The following is a 26,232-nucleotide window of genomic DNA, read 5'->3' on the forward strand; positions in this document are numbered from 1 at the left end:
ACATCTACATTTGAAAATGATAGTGCTTATCCTAATGAAAAATCACAAAGGTAATTTGAGAAAAGTTGATCATGAGCTAACCGTGAACTGGCTTATTAAGTGACACGTGTGAGTATTGAATTAAGTATAAGCTTTATTAATAATACTTTAATTAATCATCACAATGAACGGTGGTAAAGGATCATTGCTGAGCCAGGACTACAAATAAAAACCATGACTGATGTCTCTTTATCCTCACCATGGTGAACATTCTCCGCTTATGCCACTATTACTGCAAGATTGGAAGTTGTATGAAGTTAAAGAATAATATCACAATATAGTCGATCACATAAAGATGGTTCACAGCCAGCCATAACAATACTTAGAAAAAAAAAAAAAAAAAAAAGGGGCATGCCTAATTTGACCTCTCTTTCCACGTCAGAAAAACCTGCAAAAACGAAGCCAGCTGCAGATTGTAATTTTGCCACTGAGAACCACGTTTGCAATACATGTAGGCATTGTCTTTGGATGGAAGCATAAACACAGCCTTAGTCTTCATTCTGCTTGTATTTTATGAAAACTTTAAGGTTCTCATCTTGCTAAAAAAATAAATTTTTTGGATGCTATAAGTACGGATTCTCCTGAGATATCAAAATAAAGCATGTGCATTACGGAGCAGTACAGTAAATTGATCATAAACCTAAAGTAATTCTATGACAACTTTTGGCAAATTATCCTTACTATTTAACACTAACATAAAACTGCATGAAGAATTCAATATACAAATTACACGTGCATGACAAATACATATAATGAATAAACAATGTTTGAGCACAATATAAGAGAGAGAAACAGAAAAAACCCCAGCTAAACTGACAAACTGATCAAATAAGAATAAAACATATAATGATTAAAAAACTGTCTTGTGGGGGGTAGTCATTTTGATTTTCATATACAGTGCGTCCCACAAAAAACGAAACCGAGATTTAGCAATGATTTATCATAACTAAATCATAAATAAAATAGACAAATGACCTACCAATGTAAAGCTAAGAATCTCCTCTTTCATGTGGTATTACTTAGATTATTCCTCATTCACGCATGATTGAGCAAAAACAATTCGAAGAAAGGATGCCAAAAACTCATTTGGCGGGGGGTATCTGAATTTCAAAAAGAAAATCACATGACTAAAAAGTTCAATATTTTCTCTTTTCTTTGATACCTAAATCACAGAAAATGGTCAAGTAGTAAAAAAGTTATGATCCCTCGAAACAATGCTTGTATTTCCATAATTTCAATAAATAAACGTGTTTTCACCGGTTTCCCACAGAAGCTATCGCACGGTAACAAAAGACTTAATGCATGGCTGATCGTCAACAAAACAGAGTGTCGAGTGAGTTTGAACGCTAGCCTGTATTAAAAACCTCTTCATTTTATGAAATTATTGAAATTCAAGCCTTATTTCAAATAACCAGAACTTTGTTAATTCTTGACCATTTTCTGTAATTGAGGTATCAAATTAAAGAGCAGATATTGAACTTTTTAAAAATGTGGTTTTCTTTTTAAAACCCAGATACGGCCCGCCAAGTGACTTTTTGGTATCCCCTTTTCAAATAGTTTTTGCTCACTGATGCGTGAATGAGAAATAATCTAAGTAATTTCAGATGAAAGAGGAGATTCTAAGCTTTAAAATGGTAGGTAATTTGTCTATTGTATTTGCGATTAACTTATGATAAATCATCGATAAATCTCGGTTTCGTTTTTTGTGGGACGCACTGTATACATGTATGTATTTCAGTAGAAATTACAGATAGCCACTTTTGCTTTTCAAAGACAAAGTATCTATGTATATGTTACTATGTATGACTAGAAGTTAGCGAACATGAGGGTCTTGGTGAATTAAACTAAACGTTGTTTGGATGTACCGTATATCAAGTTTATAAAGACATGATTGATCAATTCATGAAAATATCAAAAATACAAGCTTATTGCACAGTAAAAGCATAATAAAAAAGCAAGAAATGTAAATATTTAACTATGAAAATAAAATTCTGAGTTGTCCATAATGTCTACATGTATGTATACACCAATGAATGAACTACACCTTCTACTATTGAAGAGAATGTTAAAAATACAAGATACTATGTAAAGTGCAGACGTCTCCATTGGCCCGAATTCACAAAGGTGGTTTTGAAAACCCACGGTCGAGTCCATGGTTTATGCAGATTTCCTGTATAAATTACGCTTAATTTAGCGCGTATCGAGCGCGTGTATCAAAAATGTCCAATGCTGATGCGCGCTTTTGTCACATTGCGCCAAATTGATGCCTGTTACCATGGTTAGATACACTATTTTATTCACGAGTCCACTGTTTGAAAAGTGGACTCACTAATAAAAACAGTGGACTCATGAATAAAATAGCATGGATAACCACGGCAGCAGGCGTCAATTTGGCGCACTGCGACAAAAGCGCACATCAGCATTGGACATTTTTTCATAAACGCACCCGATGTGCGCTAAATTAAGCGTAATTTATATAGGAAATCTGCATAAACCATGGACTCAACCGTGGGTTTTCAAAACCACCTTTGTGAATTCAGGCCATTATGTCTCAAATGCTACATTTAAGCTACTATTTATTTTTAAAATAATGGATTTGTTTTCAATTTCTAACATTTAGCACCATTATCTTCATGTACATGCACTTGTAATTAATGTCAATGGATATCCATAAGAATCATCAGTTTTAATGTACGCTTCATTCTCATTTATTTTGTTGGAAAATATAGAACTATACAATCATAATTCATGCATGATTTCACAAATAAGGTAAAAAATAAAGTTATGCGGTAGATGAATAATGACATTAGCTGAAAATTGGAATGTCAAAATGATAGTCCAATGTAGATCATAATTCACATCATTAATTGTTTACCAAAGCTTGACATAGGCTTTAAACTTGATGTACATGTGGAAGAAAAGAATACAATATCAATACATTCATAACACCTCAGTAAACATGATTATTTAAATAAGGAATGTACCATAATTTCATTCACATTTAATGTCCATCTATGGGACATTGGTTTTGATGTCATGAAAAAAATCTAGGAGCAAAAGGCAATTAAACTTGAAAATGTATTTTAAAAAAATGCCCTTGTTTCTTTGATAAGTTTCAAAATGACCTAAACTAAGTTATAATGCAATATGCTAGTTAAAATGAACAGAAAAATAAAACTTAAAAAATTTCCTATCCCCCCTCCCAAATTGGACCATTTGTTTTCTATCATCAAAATGAATACTTAATCTTAAGAAGAAATCCTTGGTCAATACTGTTCATGGAAGCAACTCTCAGAATACTCTGTTATAGCCTCAAGTTAACAAAAAAAATATTGATTTTACATGTACCACAAAAACACATGTGATGACAAAGAAAGCAATATCCATAAACCTGCATTCACATCAAAACATGGTTGAATTTGTGGTCAAACTACATGTACATGTATAGGAAACTACATTAACAACTCAGTTTAAGCTCTAAAACCCAAACCAGAATATTTGTTCTCTTTATCTATTTTCAAGAAAACTACAATTACTAGTACTCATTATTGCAATTTTTAAGTTACATTTCATATTTCATCAATACCAAAGTACTGATGTCCTGACCATGTATCATTTACCTTTTTCAAAGATAATCCCAATTTTTTGTTTCTGATTCCTGATGCAATGTAGGTGTAGGTACATGTAGCTGCCAGTCTTAAGATTTTTAAACATGATATTTATTGATTTCAATCATTTTTCTTTCTCATTCTACCTCCAAATTATCTTTTAATTAAGAGTACTATAAGAGACTTCATTGTACAGGGTACATGTATATATAAAAACATATATGAAATATATATGAAAAATGAGTTTTATTATCACTGTTATATTTATCATTAATTAATCATGCACTGATCAAGATTTGCATCACATTAATGGCCAACTTAACAAAACCAAAAAATTCAGACCATGATCTATGTTCAATGTACATGTAAGTGTACAATACTGACAATTTGACATGATTTAAGTAGAAAAAATTAAATTGGTCAGTCATTATTTGTACATATTACCCTGTAGATAGGCAGTGGTTTGTGTATTAAGGACGTTCCACAGTTATGTTTGTGCGCATTATGATCTGCGCATAGTTTACACTCTGCGCGCTGACGTCACAATGGATGAACAGGTGATTAATTAGCTGCAGGTATGCGCTGATTTTTCTCATCTTCTGCACTTTAACTGCAGATCCGATGCGTTATTTCATGAAGCTAAAAAATTGAATTATTCCATGGACCATTAAAAAAAGATTCTCTACAATTTCAAAATACTTTACTCTGCAGTGCTGCCAAGAATCACGAATATTACCCCGAGTTTGAATAAATGGTAGAGTGGTTTTGATTTTTTCTTCACATAGATACAAAGCATTCGGCGCATTTTTTGTGTTTTAAAAAGCACATTTGCTCTAATAAAAGTACTGATAGTTTAAAAACAAGCACATGAACCCCTATTTTTTAATGTGTGTTCCTCTTAGGTATACCTTCCTTTACAACTCTACAAATTTTGGTGAAAATGACATGGATTTTGAATAAACTGCAGCATTTATTGTACTTTTGTAGTTTGTTACTGAAATTTCACATTTTTTAGATTGGGATTTTGTTATCTTTTACGCCATTTTTAAGAACTGACAGTGCTGTTAAACTTAAAATTGCAAACAAATAGCACTTTAAATATATTCTCCATTCTAACGATACAATTATTAACTCTTTTGCGAAATTTGATGACTTTTTCATGTATTTTGACTGAGTAATACAGGTTTAAACTCATCATGCTCATTGTAGTAATCTTGGGCGGTCTAAAAATGCCAAATTCTTTTGAATGCGCAATTCTTAAGAACATCAATTTGGGTGAACTTTGAAGTTCTATAGCAAAAAATCAAGCACATGGACCTATGTTAATTTTTGCATATTTCGAATATTAAGGATCTAAAGTATCTATGTGCAAAGTTTGGTGAAAATGACATGGATTTCACTTTAACTGTGGAACGTCCTTAAAGTACATGTAATGCACCAGTTCACATCTGAAAACTAACCTTCGATTCAATGTATCACCTTGCGTACTATAAGAAAACCTTGTTCACACATCAATGAATTAAATCTAGTGCCCCAGAACTTACTGCATGGCCATAACCAAGATCAGATGACATACATGTACCTGTTCAGATTTGAAGGTTTACCTACTGACATTATGATGCGAACCATTTAACCCCCATCTGTGTAGTGCTACAGATAACAAGCATGTTCACTTTTGAAAGCTTAACCAAAGTTTCATTGGTAGTCCCTGTGATAACTATCACTGGGATAACAATGAAGTACCTGTTTGCATTTGAAAGTTGCTCTTAATGGTGAACTTCACGTCGACAATTGAATGGTAGTCACTGCGATACCCGATGGGATACCTGTTCACAACTGAAAGTTACTTTTAATGATGAATTTCATTTGAACAATTCAATGGTAGTCACTGTGATAGCCAATGAGATACCTCTTCACATTTGAAAGGTTCTCTTGATGAATATCATGTAAACCAGTCAAAAGCAATCACTGTATAAACCAATGATAAATGTACCTGTTCACATATGAGAGTTACTCTATAATGAATTTCATGTAAACCATTCGATGGCAGTCACTGTGATGTCATAGACGACAGCGAACAGGAAGTAGATAGCGAGGATGTAATGAGCTGGATAGATGAGGCGATGGACTGGGTAGGGTATTATCAGACTCCTACAAAAAACAAAAAAAATCAACATTTTTAAACAGTAATAACTTTAAAATTTCATGATAAAAATTCACCCAATCCCATTCATATCTAAAAAAAAATCATTTGCTCTAAAACAGAAAAAAATTGTGATATTTCAAGGACATACACTCGCATATTAAAGGGATTGCTCATAAGCATTTTCTTTTTGTGTTCTAAGTTATGCTTCTTTGACTAAATCTCTTAACAAGAGTGAATAAAGATGATTTTTTTTTAGTTTTCTGAAAAGCTTCAATTTTCAATAATGGTAATCATCCATGCATGAGTGATCCACTAAATAATTGGCATTCAATCAAAAAAGGGATTTCACTCCTACTATAAGTTTATTTGAAATAAAAAAATATTTGATGATTGTAATATTTCCTTTTTTCTAGGACACTCTGTATAAGAGAATAATAATATGTAACAGTTACAAAACGCTTGATAGAATGTTTCTAAGTGCTGCATACCATTACCCAGGTTTTCGCGCGGCTACCCTTATTGGGTGCTCGAGCATTCCAAGGAATTTCTTCCTACCAGGTACCCATTTACTACACCTGGGTGGAGAGTGGCAAATTTAGATAAATGCCTTGCCAATGGATGTGAGTGTTTTGGAGGGATTTGAACCCCAGACCTTGTGGTTCAAAGTCTCAAGACTTATCCACTGAGCCACACCTCTACCTTAACATGTATACTTGACAAGGAATTACTTCCTACTGGGTACACATATACTACGCCTAGTTGGAGAGTGGCAAATGTAGATAGATGCCTTGCCAGAGGACATTAATCCTGCAGTGGGATTTGAACCCTGAGTCTTCTAGTTCAAAGTCTGAAGACTTTATCCACAGAGCCACACCTATACCTTGACAATGAATTACTTCCTACCTAATACTCATTTACTACATGTACATGTACACCTACATGTGGGGCCTGTTGCATGACAGTTTATAACATGTTAGCTTTGCCATCTAATGGTAAGTACCATGGTTACACTATCAACCAACAATCAACACTTACAATCGGCCAATCAGAATCAAGGATTTTAGAGCAGTTACCATTAAATAGCAAAGTTACTATGATAGAAACTTTTATGCAATGGGGCTCAGGGTGGAGATTGGCAAATATAGATAAATGCATTGCCAAAGGATGGGAGTGCTGCAGAGTGATTTGAACCCCAGATCATGTGGTTCCGAGTCCAAAGACTTATCCACTGAGCCACAAAACCTCTCAAGAATGAATCTCAAGAAAAGTCTATTAGCCTCACCTGTATTTTGCTGAATTACTTCTTCTTATCATGAGGAAGATGAAAAGACCTGCTTCCAGATTGAGGAGAAGAGAAGCTATTTTATCAAGCATTGTTACAAAACCCTGCGAAAAAAATCAATAAAACAAAGGATTAGTTCAGCAGCTCCAAAAACAGTAATAAGACGACATGTATCATTTCATAAAACGATGTTAATGCTTCATTATAATCTTCAGCAAGGACTTTCTATCTCTACCGCTTGCTCACACAATAGGAAAGTCAAACAGGAGTTGTTGATATTGTAAATCTAAGTGTCAACAGATTTTGTTTGAAATTACCCATACATGTAGGTCTCACATTTTTCATCATTTTCAAGCTAAAAATGTGATAAGAAACAGAAATAGAAGGCTACATAATTTTTTAAAAACATTTAGATCCAAGTTAATGACCATTTGTATAAACTAAAACAGGACATGTATTTTCTGATATTTCTTTCAATTTTCCTAAACTGATAAATACAATGAAGAATGGCAACAAAGCAATGTATGTAAACATTTTTTACCATTGGATCTAATATAACTTTTAAATATTTCTTTTAATTTGTCTCAACTAAAAAAATATATAAACAATAATGAATGGTTACAAAGGTTCAAAATAAAATTGTTGAACTGTTTGATCCAACAGACATGGAGAATTTCTATTTAATTTGTCATAATAAAAGAAATCAAGAATAAGCATAAGAGAGGACCCATGCAAGATATTTACCTTTGGATCTAACATGGCAACGACAAACACTAAACCAAAAACAAGAAGACTGAACAAAGGTCTGCATATCCTGAAATAAGAAAAAAAAAAACACCAAATAAATCATAGTTATTCTTATCCTCTAAACGTTACAAAATTCAATGGAACTTATATGGGATAATAATACATTTGAAACAAAAATCAACAGATACACACATATCCAGTTTGTTTATCTTCAGCAAACAAGGTGATTCCATTTTCAAAGAAAATTGAGAACATATTTAAATTTCAGGATCCTGCCATCTTACATACCATCTTTTAACAAAAGTACAATGTATTGATCTACAATTTACGAGCAATTTGAAAAAAAAAAAATTCTTTCATCAATTTCCCCTTATATCAATTCCCCCTATATCAATTTCAGAGCTGCCAAGTTGTATTTTGCATTTTCAGTATTCTTATCCCCAAAATCAGTATTTTGACAAAAAAATCAGTATTTTTACCGTGTGAGATAAATATTTTGTATTTTCCCCCCAAAAAGTGTATTTCATAATAAAATGCTTGGCGCACTCGCCCATCACGGCGCTCAAGCTGCATGCAAGCTAAAATGTGCATAGCTCTTGCAGATGAAAAAAAAAAAACATTGAAACTTGTGTATATCTCACCCTGGTTTTTACAAAATGATTGAAAAAAAAAACAAGTTTCCTGAAATTACATTGATTGTAATAACCATATTTGTGTACGTTTTATGAAATAGAGACATATAGAGATGATTTTTCTCAATAAATTTCGATTTTGTAAAAAAAAAAAAAAAAAACGTACTAAATACAGAAAAATTGTACTACTTGGCAGCTCTGCAATTTCCCCCATCACTGATTGTGCAATAAATGGTTGACGATATCTTTATCTTAATGTAATACAAAAGTGGATTTAAAAAAGTTGCAAAAAACTTTATCAAAGTCAATTCGGATGTGTTTGGATTCAACTGCTTTGTACAATGTTTGATGATGCCACATGTTAAATATACTGCAAAGAATGTCTGCCTATACCTCAAAAGATTATGAAGACAACAATCAGAAATTAAAAGGATAATTTAACATCAACAGTGTATATATTTCAACAAATCCATAAAAAAAAACCTCCAGGAAAATTAAGAATTAAATTGATAACAATTAGTGAGAAATACCTGAGAATTTAATTTAATTTGTTTTTTCAAATTCAGCTTACCTTTTAGGGCAGTATTTGACCTTTGCTGGGACTGTGTTTCCTTTATCAACTTTATCCCACGCCATGTGAGCATCCAGCCAACCAAGAACTGAAATTGAAAAGAACCAATTTGAAGTGAAGTGAAATCTACAGAAGTAAAAATACAATGAGTAAATAATAAAAAATTCTTAGGTTGAAAGACAAACTTTGTTCTCCATTGAAAAATGTTTTTCAACTTTATACAGTGTACGTGTATTAGCAATTGTGCAACAAGATTTTCTCATTTATCATAACAAGATTTATCATACATGTATTTAATCATAAATAACTGAAATCGGCTCTCCAAATTATATTTTTATTGTCTCTTGCTTACATTTGCCAATGTAGGGTATCAGTGATTCTGAGGGTACATTGAAAGATCGTAATCATTGTCACCATCATCATCATCAATACCATCACCAGCATCATCGTCATCATTCTCATGTTCATCCTCCTCCTCCTCACCACTTCCATCTTCATCCTCATCCTTATCATCACCACCATCAACATCATTATCATCTCCATGCACCTCCTCCTCCTCATCATCACCATCATCATCCTTCCCCCTCCCCTCCTCTCACTATCATTTTCATTACCATCATAATCAGCATCATTATCATCCTCATCATCATCATCACCACCGCCACCACCACCACCACCACCATCATCATCACCATCATCATCATCACCATCATTATCATCATCATCATCACCATCATTATCATCATCACCATCACCACCACCACCACCACCACCACTACCATCATCATCAACCACCACCACCATCACCACCACCACCACCACCACCATCATCATCATCATCATCATCATCATCATCATCATCATCATCATCATCATCATCATCATCATCATCATCACCATCATCATCATCATCATCGTCATCATCACCATCACCATCACCACCACCACCACCACCACCACCACCATCATCATCATCATCACCACCACCACCACCACCACCACCATCATCATCACCACCACCACCACCACCATCACCATCTTCATCATCATCACCACCACCACCACCACCATCATCATCACCATCACCACCACCACCATCATCACCACCACCACCACATCATCACCACCACCACATCATCACCACCACCATCATCATGCTTCTATCATGAATACTCACATGAATGTAATAAAGCTGATCCTATTGTAAGGTAAGATACTGTAATACTGATCATGATAAATAGCTCCACCAGGACAGCCACCCAAGTGTATTGTGGGTAATCATCTTCTAAGATCTACAAAGAGAAAAGAAACGTACAAATTCTTTCAAATTTTGTTCAAATCATGAACCCCACTATATTTGTGATTTAATTTCGGACCATCAATCCATCAAGACTCACATGGCTTTAACCCTTTTTATTTTCTTACTTGCATAAATCATGTTACATATATAGCCTACATATGCCTTGTATTCGGATTGTGTGGGGTTTTTTAAATGAAATCAATCAAGCTTGAATTGCACTGAATGCATCAAAATTGATTTTTATTTTTGAACATTTTATAGTTGGCACAATCCATTTTTTACAAATTATGACCTAGTAAAATCTCACCCGTTTTCAGGATAAAGAACTACATGTATTACATGTACTGTACATGTATACTTCAATAGAGAATTCCCACCAGCAGACATGCTGGATGACAAAACAATTGGACACACCGGCATTATCATGATTTCATCATTTTAAATGCAAATGTTTTTCTTGTCAGTCCTCCAACTTGACAGCTTGTAGGAACGCTCTATGCAATTCAGGGGGAAAAAATTACAAGGGGGGCTTGGGGAAATTTCACCCCCAAATGCTCAAAAAGAGTGCTTAAAAATACAATAAAGAGCCCTGGAAAACCCCCAATCACTGCAATCAAAGTTATAGCTTACCCAACGTTTCAGATTTAGGCGTTACATTGTGAAAAGTAGCCCCCCCCCCAAAAAAAGAAAATTTTTTGCCTGATTTGCCCAATGCACTTCGATCAGAAGGAAATGATTATGGTTGGGAAACATATAGGCCCGAATTAAAAAAGGTGGTTTTGAAAACCCATGGTTGAATCCATGGTTTATGCAGATTTCCTGTATGAATTACGCTTAATTTAGCGCGTATTTGGCGCATGTATAAAAAATTCCAATGCTGATGCGCGCTTATGTCACAGTGCGCCAAATTGACACCTGTTACCATGGTTAGATATGCTATTTTATTCATGAGTCCACTGTTTGAATTGGACTCATTATTCAAAACAGCGGACCCATGAATAGAATAGCGTGGATAACCATGGCAACAGGCGTCAATTTGGCGCGCAGCGACAATAGCGCGCATCAGCATTGGACACTATTTAATATATGCGGTAAAGTAAGCGTAATTTATACAGAAAATCTGCATAAACCATGGATTCAACCGTGGGTTTTCAAAACCACCTTTGTGAATTCGGGCCTTTATGTCTTTCACAAGTGCAACATGTGTCCCCATTGTCTCTATTTGTTCACAACAGCATGCAAATAATAAATCAGAACATATGCGAAGATGAGGATCGATTCGACTTACTTCTATTAATGGAACCGTTGATATTTCTCCTTGCTTGGCAGATCTGAAGAAAAAAAAAAAAAAAAAAAAATCATGATTAGGTAGATTTTAACTAGCATGTTTTTGCACCAACCAACTGGAAATTTTGCAGATCAAATGATGAGGAAGAGTTATCATGAATGTTAATTGCACCAATCCATTTCAAATGGTTCTCAACTCAACACTCAAGACAGAAATACATCCGTAAGACATGAGCATTCATGTTCACTGGCGACATCGGAGTGTGTTGTTATTTTACTCTGACTCATCTATCATGTATTCCCACATTTGTACATTTCTGCATACACAGAAGGAATCCTAGGTTATTCATTGTAAATATGCTGGCATCAAATATTAATGTCATTCAATGTACTGGGAACTACTACTGACAATTTTTTATACTTTTCTGTAGTTTCCAATTTTCTCTGATACTATTTGTCATTCCTGTTCATATTGTATATATATCATTTTTTTATGCTGAGAAAATAAATAAATTGAACTGAACTGAATACATATGTTTAGAAAAAAAACATCTCTAAAATAAAATTTCAGGATATCCATTGTAAGTGTGGGGAGAAGTTTTTAGTACAATCATGTAGCAGCAGAAATACTGGAAACATATAGTTTCATGACATTGAAATCAAGTCATTCAAATTATTATTATTAAGCACCATACTTTATTGGAAATAACCCCCCCCCCCCCCATAACAATTATCATTTTCAATGATGTAGAGAGCTTTTCTGACTCATTTCAATGACAAATTGAGAATGCAACCTCTATTCGATTACAACGAAATATAAATAAACAAAATAAATCTGGTGGGTGTTTCATAAAGCTGTTCATAAGGTACGAGCAACTTTACGAAAAACTTGTGGTCATTTGTGGTAAATGATTACCAATTGTTCGTAAAATCGCTCGTAACTGAGGAACAGAATTATGAAACACCTACCTGCTTTTTCATATCAAGGCCAAATGCTGGTGAAATCATTTAATAAATTTTTTTACCTTTCTAGCGATAAATCTTCAACACACGGTGCAACAGATGGCGTTGTGAATATATTGACCTCGGTGGTGTTATCATGAACAAGGACTTCTTCTGTTAGATGAGTTGTACAGCTACTGAGTTGAGGCACAATGTCTAACACAGCCCAGCACCTTGAGGCCAAAAGAATCAAAGGACATGTATATATACATATATATTATATAGGTTATGTAGATTCGAATCAGTGATAGGTCAATACGCCATCACGTGACCATAGCTGCAAGGATCGCACTTTGTTATATTCTGGGTTTTGACGTCACCTCAGTGAATATAACTGCGCTGTATTGTCAATTGCGGCGTTATATTCACTAAGGTGACGTCACTCGCTGCTTCAGTTCATGTACGCCGCTGTTAACGCATCGATTGCATGAAGTACGCGCTTTATGTATTTAAAAAAAACAACTCTATTATAACGCAGATGGATCAGAGCTGTAGCAAGAATTTCAGGTTGGAGCCAGATGATGAATGCAATCTCTGATGGCGAATCCACATAGACAATATAATATAACAGATATTGCCCGGTCTATCGTTTTAATAAATAACATTTCAACTCTCCTCCGAAGCTATATTTTTCCTCGGGAGAATATTTTCCCTCAGCGCTGCGCACTTCGGGCAAAATATAATCCCTTGGGAAAAATATAACTCCGTCGGGGAGACGAAATGTTATATTCAAACTCTAAGTAGGCAATATCTGTATAATATATATATATCAATATATATATATATATATATATATATATATATAAGTATAATTACAGACTTAGGGGGAATATACATGCTAAAAAACCGTACCTTGGGGGGAATCTATCATTAAGGGGAATTTTCCGGTTCCCCTTAGCGTTTTAGTACTGTTTTATGCGTTTTGCTCCTTCCTATTATTACCAAACTTTAGGAAATGAATATTTAGCAGGCGTAATATGATCTCTATTCAGGGCGATACCATTCACATTTTTCCAGGGGGTTTTATGAACACGTAAAAAATGGACATGTATATCTGACGGTCTAAAAAATGCGGTCATAGGGGGAAAGTGAGTTTTTTGTCTTTTTTTCTTTAAAACGCCTTGTATATGTTCATTATCTCATTCTGAATCTGAGGATTATTATGAAATACATATTTCCTCCAAGTTTTGAGTTGATTCATCACCTAATTCTCCAGTTAGGAGAAATATACAAAATAATCACCCCCGAAATGAAAGTTTGTTTTTCGACGGCTATCGCAATGAGACCAGAACGCACGCGGCCGTAGCAGCAGCGCGCGCGCAGGCATGCACGCGCACGCGCTTCCAGCTTCTAGCTAGCTAGCTTCATGCATGCCGCCGCCTCTCTAGGATCCAAAGCAGCCTCCAGCCAGTTGGTCTTTTGCATAAATGTTCCAACAGACTGTCGTAACGTATAGTAATAAAAATGTGTATATTAGCATTCAAATAATATCCATGCAGCTATCTTTCTTCGCAATATAATCAGACTTGAGACTTGAAAAGTAGAAACGGAAGATTATGGTTAATAGGAGAAAAGCAGTAAATATTCACTGCTCAGGTCAAGTCAGAAAATGATAGGTAAACATAATATAAATTACATAAAGTCAATGAGGCAACATGGTTTTATCATCATTATTTCTAGTCTCAAAACACAAAGTTTATACGTATTAACATGAACATGGCAGTGGAAACTATACGAGTTGCGAAATTCAGCTCACGAATTATCTTACTTAACGACATGTAACATAATGTACCTCGCGACATGGACGTTCAAATTTATTTAATACTTAAAGGAGAATGAAACTCTTGGAGCAAGTTAGCTTTTGTGAAAGCAGAAAAATCAAAGAATAAGATCAACAAAACTTTGAGTAAAATAGGACTAGCAATAAAAGAGTTATGAGCATTTGAATGTCGAGATTACTAATGCTATGGAGATCCTCCCATTGGCAATGCGACCAAGATCTGTGATGTCACACACGTACAACTCTCCCATTTGGACACTGAAAATATACCCCAAAACATCTCTTTTTGCTCATTCTAATCATATGACAAACGATTCATCAATGATATAATGTTGTGAAACCTCTGTACTTGTCATCTCATAAAGAGAACACCTCACCTTGTGATAGACTCTATAAAAGTGAGAATATAAGTGAAATAAGTACTAAAGTAATGAGGGAGTTGTACGTGTGTGATATCACAGATCTTGGTCGCATTGCCGTTGGGAGGATCTACATGGCACTAGTGATCTCAATATTCGAATGCTCATAACTTTCTTATTATTCATTCAATCTTCCTCAAACTTTCAACAATATGTTTCTTTGATTTTTCTCTTTGATATGGATTCAGCTGGTTTCAAGGGTTTCATTCTCCTTTAACTCGGCCTTCCTCATCTTCCATTCTTTCTATCTCTCTCTCTCTCTCTCTAAATATTGGAATTTGTATAATCTCTTCTGTCTCTTCATGTCATTATATTTATATTCCACTCTCTCATGCTCTCTCTCTCTCTCTCTCGCTAATCGTTGGAATTTATATCATTTCTTCTGTCTCTTCATGCCATTATATTTATATTCGTCCCTCGCCTGCTCCTTCTCTCTCAGAGAAGGAAAGTGAGAGAAAGAGACAGAGAGAGAGAGGGGATAGGAGAGAGAAAGAGAGAGAGAGAGAGGAGAGAGAGAGAGAGAGAGGGAGAGAGAGAGAGAGGGGGGGGGGGAAACAAAGAGTGAGAGCAAGCCAGATTGAGAGAGAAAGAGAGAGCTATGGAGAGAGTCTCCCCTTCGGTCCCTCAAATGACGTTGGACACATAATAATTTCGGTCCCTCGAATGCGGTGTATATTCATGTGTTTTTGAAAAATTCCCATAAATATTGGTAAAATTACGTATGCCTCAAGAACGAGGGTTGGTGATAAAAGAAAACAACGCATAATGCTCACAGGCTATTTTATTGACTAGAGATATTGTTGGTCAACAAATTATATTTGAACGTTTCGGTCACTCAAATTTAATGACGTTGGACACAAATCATATTTCTGTTTCTCGAATGCGGAGTGTATGCATGATCTTGAGAAAAATCCCAACAACTTTTACAAAAATAACATATTTGGCTAATAAAGAGAAGATAACGGATTAAAACAAAACAACACCAAATGCTCGTATACTCTGCTAGTGAATAAAATGACATGTTGAGCAAGATGTTGGACACATATTGGACGCTCAATGTGTGTATTCATGATCTTAGAAAATGTACTCACAAATGCGAATAAAATGAAGTATTGATGGAGGAAGAGAGTTATATGGTATCAAAATAAATCATCATAATTATAATGCTTACAAGCTTTTTTATTGACTAGAGATGTTGTTGGTCAACAAATTATATTTGAACATTTCGGTCCCTCGAATGCGGTGTATATTCATGTATTTTGAAAAATTTCCATAAATATTGGTAAAATTATGTATGCCTCAGGATCGAGGAATGTATGGTATTCAAATGAAACATCACATAATGCTCACAAGGAATTTTATTATATTTATTTATATGGTGGTCAAGAAATTATATTTGAATATTTCGAGTTTTGGGGGATAAAAAGGGAAATTAATGGGATAAAAATATATAAAGCAATTGAAAAATAGTGAGGCAATGACGTCACAAACTGATAACCAAATTGGCAATTTGTAATCCATTATTTACTTTTCTTTTTAAATCAAATATTTTTAGTTTCGATTGGTACATGTGTAAGGTTAGGGTACCTCTGTTGGTATTGCTCATACCCCAACCAATAGACTTGAGTTAAATTATTTACTATCGCAAAAGAGAACTAATCAAACAACCAAAGGAGACATTCGAAACAATAGGTTAATATATATTTCCTTAAAGGTCAAGCGTTACGCTTTGAAGGCCAAGTCCTTTCCAAAAATAATTTGCTTTTAATAGATGCAGAAAAACAAGAGAAACAGAGCAGAAAAAAATTGAGTAAAATCGGATAACTAATAAGGAAGTTATGAATTTTTTAAAAGTATGAAAACCTATGGAACTTAGAAAATCAATACACAAATTGCCAATTTGGTTATCAGTTTGTGACGTCATTGCCTCACTATTTATCAATTGTTTTATATATCTTTATCCCATTAATTTCCCTTTTTATCCCCTAAAACTTGATTTCCCCATGCCTTTGCCCTGATTATAGGATTTATATTATATTGCGTGCATGACATATCACAAAATCTTTCATGAACTTTGAAGAATTGATAGCAAAGAAGCATAAACTGTATTCTCAAGGTATTAAATAAAAATACACGTAACGACTGCTTAACAAAAGTATAAAAAATGTAGAAACTTATTAACTTCAGTTCTAAGAACGGCAAAACAAATGCATTAAAATCCCCAATTTGGACGAGATGAGGATTAGGAAAAACATGGGAATATATTAATGAACTTCTAAATAAAAAGGATCGACGAAACCAAATACGAAAACCCGTAAACTGATAAAGAACGAATCCAATGACCCAACTGTTGAAGTTACTAACCAGTTGTTGTTTCATTTATTTTTTTCACTATTGGCACTATTAACAAAAATCTCGCTAGTAATATAAGAATATACATGTATATGCTAGCAGCTGCGGCGGCGGAGCGTTTTTCAAAGTGGGGGGGGGGGGGGGGCTGAGCCAAAAAGGGCACTTTGGGGAAAGTGGGAACGTAAAAAAAAACGTGATGAAGAAGATTGATATACCAACACGAATCAACATTTTCATAATTTTCATAACCCCCTTTGTGATTAATATGCATTATCCCCTTTTATGACTTAACTCTTTTAAAGTAATCAAGTTGCTTTTTTTTTTCTTTTTTTTTTTGCCCTGTATTGTATTACGTCAGTAGAGATGCTGTGGTCTAGTGGATCACAATGTTCGAGTTCCTGTTATGATACTAAGGTCCTTTGGCAAGATATTAATCTATATTTGTCACACTCTACCCAGGTGAAATAAATGGGTAGCGGTAGGAAGAAATTCCTTGAATGCTTCAGCGCTTTATAGGGTTGCGAGGCTAAAGCCGCGGAGTAATAATCCAAAGTACTTCGGAAGCGCATTGAGACATTGTTTCTGTGTGATGTGAGCTATGTATACAAGAACGGAATATGACTATTAGTATCATTAAAGTGCCCGTTCAAAGAAAATCACAAATATGGCAAATAACGTATCACTAGAAACTGGTAAGCTAACAGATGGCCATCGTACAAGTTTTAGGTCAACTACATATCGGGTGATTTATAAAAATACAAATAAAACCACCTCCATAGCATCTAGGATAAACGAGAGATTCGCCAGAAAAATAACGATGTTTTAATGACGTCACATTATGAACCAATCCTGCCCAAGCAGACGACGTCCCATAATGAATGAACATAATTGCAATGCTATTATTTCTCAAATTATAATGAGTTTAGTGTATATAAATGTGATGGCATTTTACACCATTCAAAAAGGGATATGAAACCGATTCTGATAACTAAATTATGTTGTTTGTAAATACACAGGATAGGGATTAATGAACAATCAAAGAAACCACACTTTCAAATTGAAAAAACCCCGGAATGATAGCATGGACGGCATTAATTTTGTTCCCTCCTGAAACGCCGAAAATACCGCCATGTATGCAGCTGAAAATACAATATTTAATAAATACATATTTTACAAACGACGGATTCCTACTTTTTTATCGCTGCATTTTTCATCAAAATAAAACCATGCGCGGGGTTTAGAGTGAGGCAATAGATTAAACATTTAGCCTGACGGTAGTGAGGTAAAAGAAATAACTGAAGAGAAGATGACAAAACAGGCACTGAAAATGTGAGAGATGTCATGGGACATCGTCTGCTTGTGCAAATCATGTTCAACATGTGACGTCACACATCTCAGCAGCGTTCGGAGAGCTCTTTAGGTGCTATGCTGGGGCTGTATTTAAGCGTTTTGTAATTGATAATAATCATTACTTCGAATGTTTCTAAGCATTGAATTTTGATAACCTTGTCTAATCAAAGTTTCGCATTTGAGCACAGAACTGCGTTCTTACAATCTGTGTTTAAGCCATTTGCAGGCTGGTGTTTCACAAGCTGCCAAGTAACTTGAACAGGCAATTAATCATCAGGGAAAGCCCAGTAACATTTATGAAACAGGAAAGAAAGTAATTATGACATAATTCAGTTAAAAGCACCCCCCCCCCTCAAAAACAAAAACAAAAATTTTAAGGTAAGTGGCTGTGGGAAAGGACCTTCCAAGGCCAATAAGATAATCATTCTGATACTGAAATGAGTAAATCCCCCTAAAAAAACAACGATGCGTTAATCAGATTAAGTGCATGCACCAAACAGCCAGTGGCGACACCACGATTTCCAGATTAGGAGGGGAAAAGTACTTGTTTGGGGAAGGGGAGGGGAGCAAGCCCCTCTTTTTGCTGGGTTTAGATAACAAATTTAGGGGTCTTTTTATCTGAATTCTGACATCATTTTTTTTCTTTCCTGTATCATAACTGATATCGGCTTCGCCCTGAGGATTAAATGTGTGTACATGTTAGTTAAACACCAGCCTGCTAGGGGCTTAAACTCAAGATTGTAAATTTTAGGCTATGGGACGAGGCTTGCTTACTCCTTCAGAAAGTGACTCTTGTAGTCCATCTTTGGGCAGAAGATGAAATTTTGATAAAAATGAAGCTAAGGTATACCTAATTGCTAAATTACCAGATCCCGCTTCTAGAAGTTGCAAATTAATTAGTTATTTTAATGAGAAGTAATATTTCAAAATCATGTATGCTTGTTTATAGAGATTGGTTAATATAATATTGAGAGAGTGCGCTGTTTACTATGTAATCAGCCTTTATTAAGCCAATAAAGGGGTCAAAAATTAATTTTGAGGTCAAATCTTGCTTATTATTGTTAAGAATATCATTAGACATTCAAAATCAGCTTGTATATCTTTTCAAACATATTAAAGAGTAAAGCAATTGACTTAACCCTAAGCCATGTTATCATGGATGAATAGGTACGGTAGGTACGACTCTATTGGTTGAATGTCATTTTCTATCCAATATAATATTAAATTTCCTACCCATAGTCAAGCCAATGTCTTCAAAAAGACCTAAAAGTTAGCAAATTATTTACTGTCACCAAATGCCTTGTTCATGCCTCTTAATCATAATCCCCACTGATCCCAAATTACTTGTATTCTTGGTGAAGTTATTCCTCAATGGGTTTTTATGTGTTTTTTACATAAAATCGTTATCTTCATACATGCTTGCTTAAGTATTTTTTTTTTTAAATAACATGTTGTTACGACGAAAAAAAACGTAGCAAGTAGCAATGCCAACTTTATTTTAACATTGGGGCTATATGTAGTAGCAGGAGGTGTTTTATTACCATAATATCGAAGCCCGATGGCTGAATTACATTATATATTACAATATAAAAGAACACCAAAACATTTTGGATAATATGCATGGCTTACTATAATAATAAGAACACATCAAAACAGTATAAAAAGAATTAAATACACTAATATTGCACTGACCACATTTAAATATACACAGGTGATAAGATAATAATAACATTCCGCTTTTATATAGCACTTAATGTCTCTAAGCGCTTTACCGATATACTATTACCCCGGTCATTGGATTCAATGCTTGCCCGCACACACTGTGTGCACAATCTCCACTCCCTGGGGATCATTCCAGCCAGGCGTTACTTGACGCTCAAAAACTGTTTGACCAACAATATGACGGTCGCATATACCGGGTACCCATTTAACACCTGGGTGGAGAGTACCAAGTGCAGGTTAATATCTTGCCAAAGGATATTAGTGCCGTGTCGGGATGGTAAAAATATGATAAAAACAACTGCATAAAACATTACATATAAAAAATTAGAGGAATGGAATTTAAAAATAATAATAAGAACATAATTCTGTGCGCAAATGCGATTTTGGCCACTTCCACAAAGTGTTGCATGGTTGTGCTCGCTCATGCGTGAAATACAGTCGGTGCCAATAGTGCCATCGTAAAGGTCAGACCCTAGGCCAAATATTCCTATGAATAAATAATCTGAATATTATAAAATTTTCGTCTGGTAAAACTTTTAAAAAGTGTCTACTTTTTTTATGATACGCACTGTATTACGCATTTATTTAACCTCATAAAAAATATGGATGAGAAGTTTGGGGCGGTACCTGTATAAAAAAAATGGCACGAGTAATAACTTTTAAAGATCGCAGACTTCACTCATCCCCTCTTTTTTCTGAATTAAAAATGCTTGACATTTAAAAAAATACCGGTATGTGATTGCTATTCTTATCCATGATTTATAATTAATGATCGGCTATCTAATAGATTTAATGATTATTTTTCAATCCTGGAGCATTAATACAGAACGAGAGAAATGTACATGTTATAGCCATCACTACCAATCTAGGAAAACAATCTATATCTTATTCTGGACCTGCCATAAAAATTATGGAACACTCTACCAAAAGCTTTAACGTTTAAAGAACATAACCAATCGCAAAAGCTTGGGGAAAACATTAAAACAAACACTAATTGAAGAATTCCAACAATGAAATTAATTCAGATGTGTTACAATCTACAGTCAAAAACTAAATTATTCATACCCCTTGTAAATTTGATGCTTTTTGTGTTTTTCGTAAATCGAGAATAAAAGCTGGACTGGTTGAATTAGGGCCTTTGTTGAATACTTATAGATTTTAGCTCTAATATGTAGCATTCCTAAGAAACATGAATAGGGACAAATCAATTTTCACATATTTGAAAAATTATAAAACTTGGCAGGGGTATGAATAATTCAGTTTTTAACTGTAGGCCTATATCTCGATGACAATTGTTTATTTCTTGATTATTCTCAGTTTCATTGTAAATAGTGTAGGCCTATATGTGTTTTTGTTATAATATAATTTCAGGGCCGGAGTCCAGAGTTGTGAGAAAGGGGGGGGGGGGGGTGTAAGCGTGGGAGTGAAACGACCGAGGGGGCGGATGTGGAGCTTTTGCATTTTTCATCATTGGAAAAAACATTGCTTGGCAAAAAAATAGGGGGTGGGCGTACGCCATATCCTCCGCCCCCACCCCCTGGATCTGGCCCTGAGTTTGAAGTTGTAAAATATGATCAAGTTGACTCGAATGGGGTAAACCTCGATTAGCAGGCGGCTATTTGTTAGCTCCTGTTACCAAAAACCCTTGTAGATTAGTATACATTGTATAAATATGTAAAATGTTTTTAATTTTAGTAACAAAACAAATCTCAAATCTCAAATCTTATTGTTTTATATTTCCTCCTTTGGTTTCGGTACAGGTATCGTTAAAGCGTACCGCTATAGGGGAAATATGTAAACCTGCATAATTGTCTCCAATTTCTCCGTTGGTTGTTTATTGCACTTTTTCATATAGTAAATACTTTAACTCTATTGGTTGTGGCACGCCGGAGCAATACCAAAACAGGTACTGTCATATATTTAGGCCTAACCTAACCTTAAAGCTTACACTAAATAGTGATTTGTATATATAAGTAGGGCCTACCGTATATTGTCTCATATTCCCCCTTTGGTAATACGTTCCGGATTATAATTATTTACACTTAAAGCATAACAACTTCAGGCGAAATATGATTACATGTTGTTTCATATTTTCCCATGTGGTTACGGTATAGGTAATACAGGCCCGTATCCTGGGGGGGGGGGGGGCTTTGGGTGCCTCGGCCCCCGGGTAGGCGAAAGGGGGCGCAAAAAAGGAGGAGGAAAAAGGGGGAAAAGGAGAAGAAGGGAAAGAAAAAAAGGGGAAAAGAAGAAAAAGAAAAAAAGGGGAGAAAAGAAAAAGGAGAAAAAAGGAGAGAAAAAGAAAAGAGGGGGGGAAAAAAAAAAAAGAGAGAGAAAGAAAAAGAAGGGGGCGCAAAATTTATCTCAAACTGAGGGGGGAGCGCAAAAATTGATTTTTAATTGATCTGAAACTGAGGGGGGGGGGCGCAAAATTGATCTGAAACTTAGGGGGCGCAAAATTGTTGATCTTAACCCTAGGGGGCGCAGAATTGATCTTAAACTGAGGGGGGGGGGGGCGCTCAAAATTTATCTTTAATTGATATGAAACTGAAGCGGCGCAAAATTGATCTTAAACTGAGGGGGGGGGTGGCGCAAAGTTGATCTTAAATTGAGAGGGCGCAAAATTTATCTGAAAGTGAGGGGGGTGCAACATTGATCTGAAACTTTGGGGACGCAAAATTGATCTCATACTGAGGGGCGAAAAATAGATCCTAAACTGAGGGGGGCGCAAAATGTATCTGAAAGTGAGGGGGGTGCAAAATTGATCTGAAACTTGGGGGGGGGGGAGCAAAGTGGATCTGAAACTTAGGGGGCGCAAAATTGTTGATCTTAACTTGAGGGGGGGGGGGGGCGCGCAAAATTGATCTGAAAGTGAGGGGGCGCAAAATTGATCTGAAACTCTGAAATTGGGGGGGGGGGCGCAAAGTTGATCTGAAACTTCGGGGGCGCAAATTTTTGTTTATCTTAACTTGAGGGGCGCGCAAAATTGATGTTAAACTGAGGGGGGCGCTAAGTTGATCTTATACTGATGGGGCGCAAAATTGATGTGAAACTGGGGGGGGGAGGGGCGCAAATTTTTTTATCTTAACTTGAGGGGGGGGGGCGGTAAATTGATCTTTAATTGATATGAAACTGAAGCGGCGCAAAATTGATCTTAACTTGGGGGGGGGGGGTGGCGCAAAGTTGATCTTAAACTGAGAGGGCGCAAAATTTATCTGAAAGTGAGGGGGGTGCAAAATTGATCTGAAACTTGGGGGACGCAAAATTGATCTCATACTGAGGGGCGCAAAATAGATCCTAAAGTGAGGGGGGCGCAAAATTGATCTGAAAGTGAGGGGGCGCAAAATTGAGGGGAGGGCACAAAATTGATCTTTAATTGATATGAAACAGAGGGGGCGCAAAATTGATCTGAAACTGAGGAAGCGCAAAATAGATCTTTAATTGATATGAAACTGAGGGGGGGGGGGCGCAAAATTGATCTGAAAGTGAGGGGGCGCAAAATTGATCTGAAACTCTGAAACTGGGGGGGGGGGCGCAAAGTTGATCTGAAACTTAGGGGGCGCAAATTATTTTTATCTTAACTTGAGGGGCGCGCAAAATTGATGTTAAACTAAGGGGGGGCGGAATTTTTTTTATCTTAACTTGAAGGGGGGAGGGGAGGGCACACAATTGATCTTTAATTGATATGAAACTGAGGGGGCGCAAAATTTATCTTATACTGAGGGGGCGCAAAATTGAGTTGAAACTATTGGGGCACAAAATTGATCTTAAACTGAGGGAGGCGCAAAATAGATCTTAAACTGAGGGGGTGCAAAATTGATCTGAAATTGAGGGGACGCAAAACTGTTCTGAAACTGGGGGGGGGGGGCGCAAAGAAAAATAATACCAAAGCCAAGGAGGTCACCTAAGGGCCCTATGTTTCAAGCTATATTGATCTGAAACTGGGGGGCGCAATTTTTTATCTTAACTTGAGGGGGGGGGCGCAAAATTGATCTTAAACTGAGGAGGGCGCTAAATTGATCGTTAATTGATCTGAAACTTAGGGGACGCAATAAATTTTATCTTAACTTGAGGGGGGCGCAAAAGATCTTAAACTGGGGGGGGGGTGCAAAATTGAGGGGAAAATGAAGAGATAAGAAGGGGAAAGGTAAAGAAAAGAAGAAAATATAAAAGGGAAAAGAAAGGAAAGAAGAGGAGAAAGGAAAGGAGGAAAAGAGGAAAAGAGTGACGCATTTGCCGACAGAAATTTTGAAGAGCTTTAAAAGCCCTATTCCTGTAATTGTAGAGGTAAAAATCGGCTCACGCTTCGCGCTCGCATGATTGTTTTTTGGGGGTTTTTTTTATCACTGACATGAAGATTCCGATAAGTAACAAAGAAAGGGGCTAACTATTTTACGTTTTTGTTTTCAGGTCAAGATTTGGAAACAAATTAGTTACACGTTTTATTATCATGGGGGTGATTACTTCAAAAATTAATTCAAAAAATAAAAAATAAATAAAGGGCTTGAAATGCCTTGCTTTCAGGTCAATACATCGGAAAACTTCCGCTCGCGCTTCGCGCTCGCATTGATAAATTTTGGTTAAGGGGGATGCTTGAAATGCCTTGCTTTTAGGTCAATATATCGAAAAAGTTCGGCTCGCGCTTTGCGCTCGCATTTATAAATTATGTTTGAGGGTGTGCTTGAAATGCCTTGCTTTCAGGTCAATATATCGAAAAAGTTCCGCTCGCGCTTTGCGCTCGAATTTATGAATTATGTTTGAGGAGGAGGCCTCAAAATGTATTGCTTTCAGATCTTTTTTTAAGTCCCACTCGCGCTTCGCTCTCGCATTTATAAATGTTGGTTCAAGGAAGGCTTGCAATGCCTTGCTTTCAGGTCTGACTAGATATTATTGAAAAAAAAATCTTCTGCTCGCGCTTCGCCCTCGTATTTATAGATTATGTTTTAGGGGAATTTGAGTGGAGGCTTTTGAGAAGGAGGTCTCAAATGTCTTGCTTTCAGGTCATTTTTTTTAAATGTAAGTTTCACTCGCGCATCGCGCTCGCGTTAATAAATTTGCAATTTGCTTGCAATGCCTTGCTTTCAGGTCTGACTATATTGAAAAAAAAATTCTTCCGCTGGCGCTTCGCGCTCGCATTTATAGATTATGTTTAAAGGAGTGGGGTTTGATAATACGACCATTATTTCAGGGGATTATAAAAAAAATTGATTTAAACAAAAAAAAAAGGGCATCAAATACCTTGTTTTCATGTCACTATATTGAAATAAAAATCTGCTCGCGCTTCGTGCTCGCATGTTTAAATCATCTAGGAATGGGAACGGGTTAAAATCATTATTTCGGGGAATTATAAGAAAATAAATTTCACCAAAAGGGCTCCGAATGCCTTGTTTTCAAGTCACTTTATTACATTGGGGAAAAAATCGGCTCGCGCTTCGCGCTTGCATGACTCCCCTTCCCATATAATCGATTTTGGTAGTCCCTGGGTCCGCCAGGGATAAATTTAATAGACTTAGTAAAAAGCCTAATCCTTGAAATAATCAACATTTACAGCGATGATTTGGGGGAGGGAGGGTGGTAGATGCGATGCATTTATTTATCGGCAAATTTGGATGTCGCACCCTTAAAAGTTGTCGGCAAATGATTTTGGGTGTCATCCCCCCCCCCTCCCCATTAGAAATGTTCTAGCGACGCCCCTGAGTACCGATAGTATTGTGTGGGTTCTCCTGTGACTTGGGGTTAGTAACATTGTGTTCGGGCATGGCTGCCATATGTTTCATGACGGCATTTAGCAACAAATTATATTATATATATTACAACAGACGATTCTAATTATAAAGGAGGCGTCTTCAAATGAGTTAAGCGTTCACCATACGTTAAGCGTTAGCCAGGGGCGTAGACAGCGGGGGGATGAGGGGTATATATGCATCCCCCCAACTCACAAGGTGGGGGGGATGACATGTACAATCATCCCCCCCCCCAGGTTTTAGGGAAGGAT

The 26,232-nt window shown here is 36.0% G+C and overlaps 1 protein-coding gene across 1 annotated transcript; it reads right to left on the reverse strand.

Moving 5' to 3' along the window:
* Positions 1 to 2,041: 2,041 nt before the first annotated feature.
* On the reverse strand, positions 2,042 to 14,399 carry LOC135157098 (uncharacterized). Its single transcript, XM_064111607.1, has 8 exons — positions 14,383 to 14,399; positions 12,638 to 12,787; positions 11,614 to 11,656; positions 10,203 to 10,317; positions 9,026 to 9,113; positions 7,820 to 7,889; positions 7,076 to 7,179; positions 2,042 to 5,798 (listed from the first exon to the last, which is right to left on the reverse strand). Exons 1-8 carry the CDS (start codon positions 14,397 to 14,399, stop codon positions 5,675 to 5,677), a joined length of 711 nt encoding a protein of 236 aa, XP_063967677.1. The 3' UTR covers positions 2,042 to 5,674.
* Positions 14,400 to 26,232: the final 11,833 nt, after the last annotated feature.

This window comes from Lytechinus pictus, chromosome 16 (assembly GCF_037042905.1).
Source record: "Lytechinus pictus isolate F3 Inbred chromosome 16, Lp3.0, whole genome shotgun sequence".
NCBI lineage: Eukaryota > Metazoa > Echinodermata > Echinoidea > Temnopleuroida > Toxopneustidae > Lytechinus > Lytechinus pictus.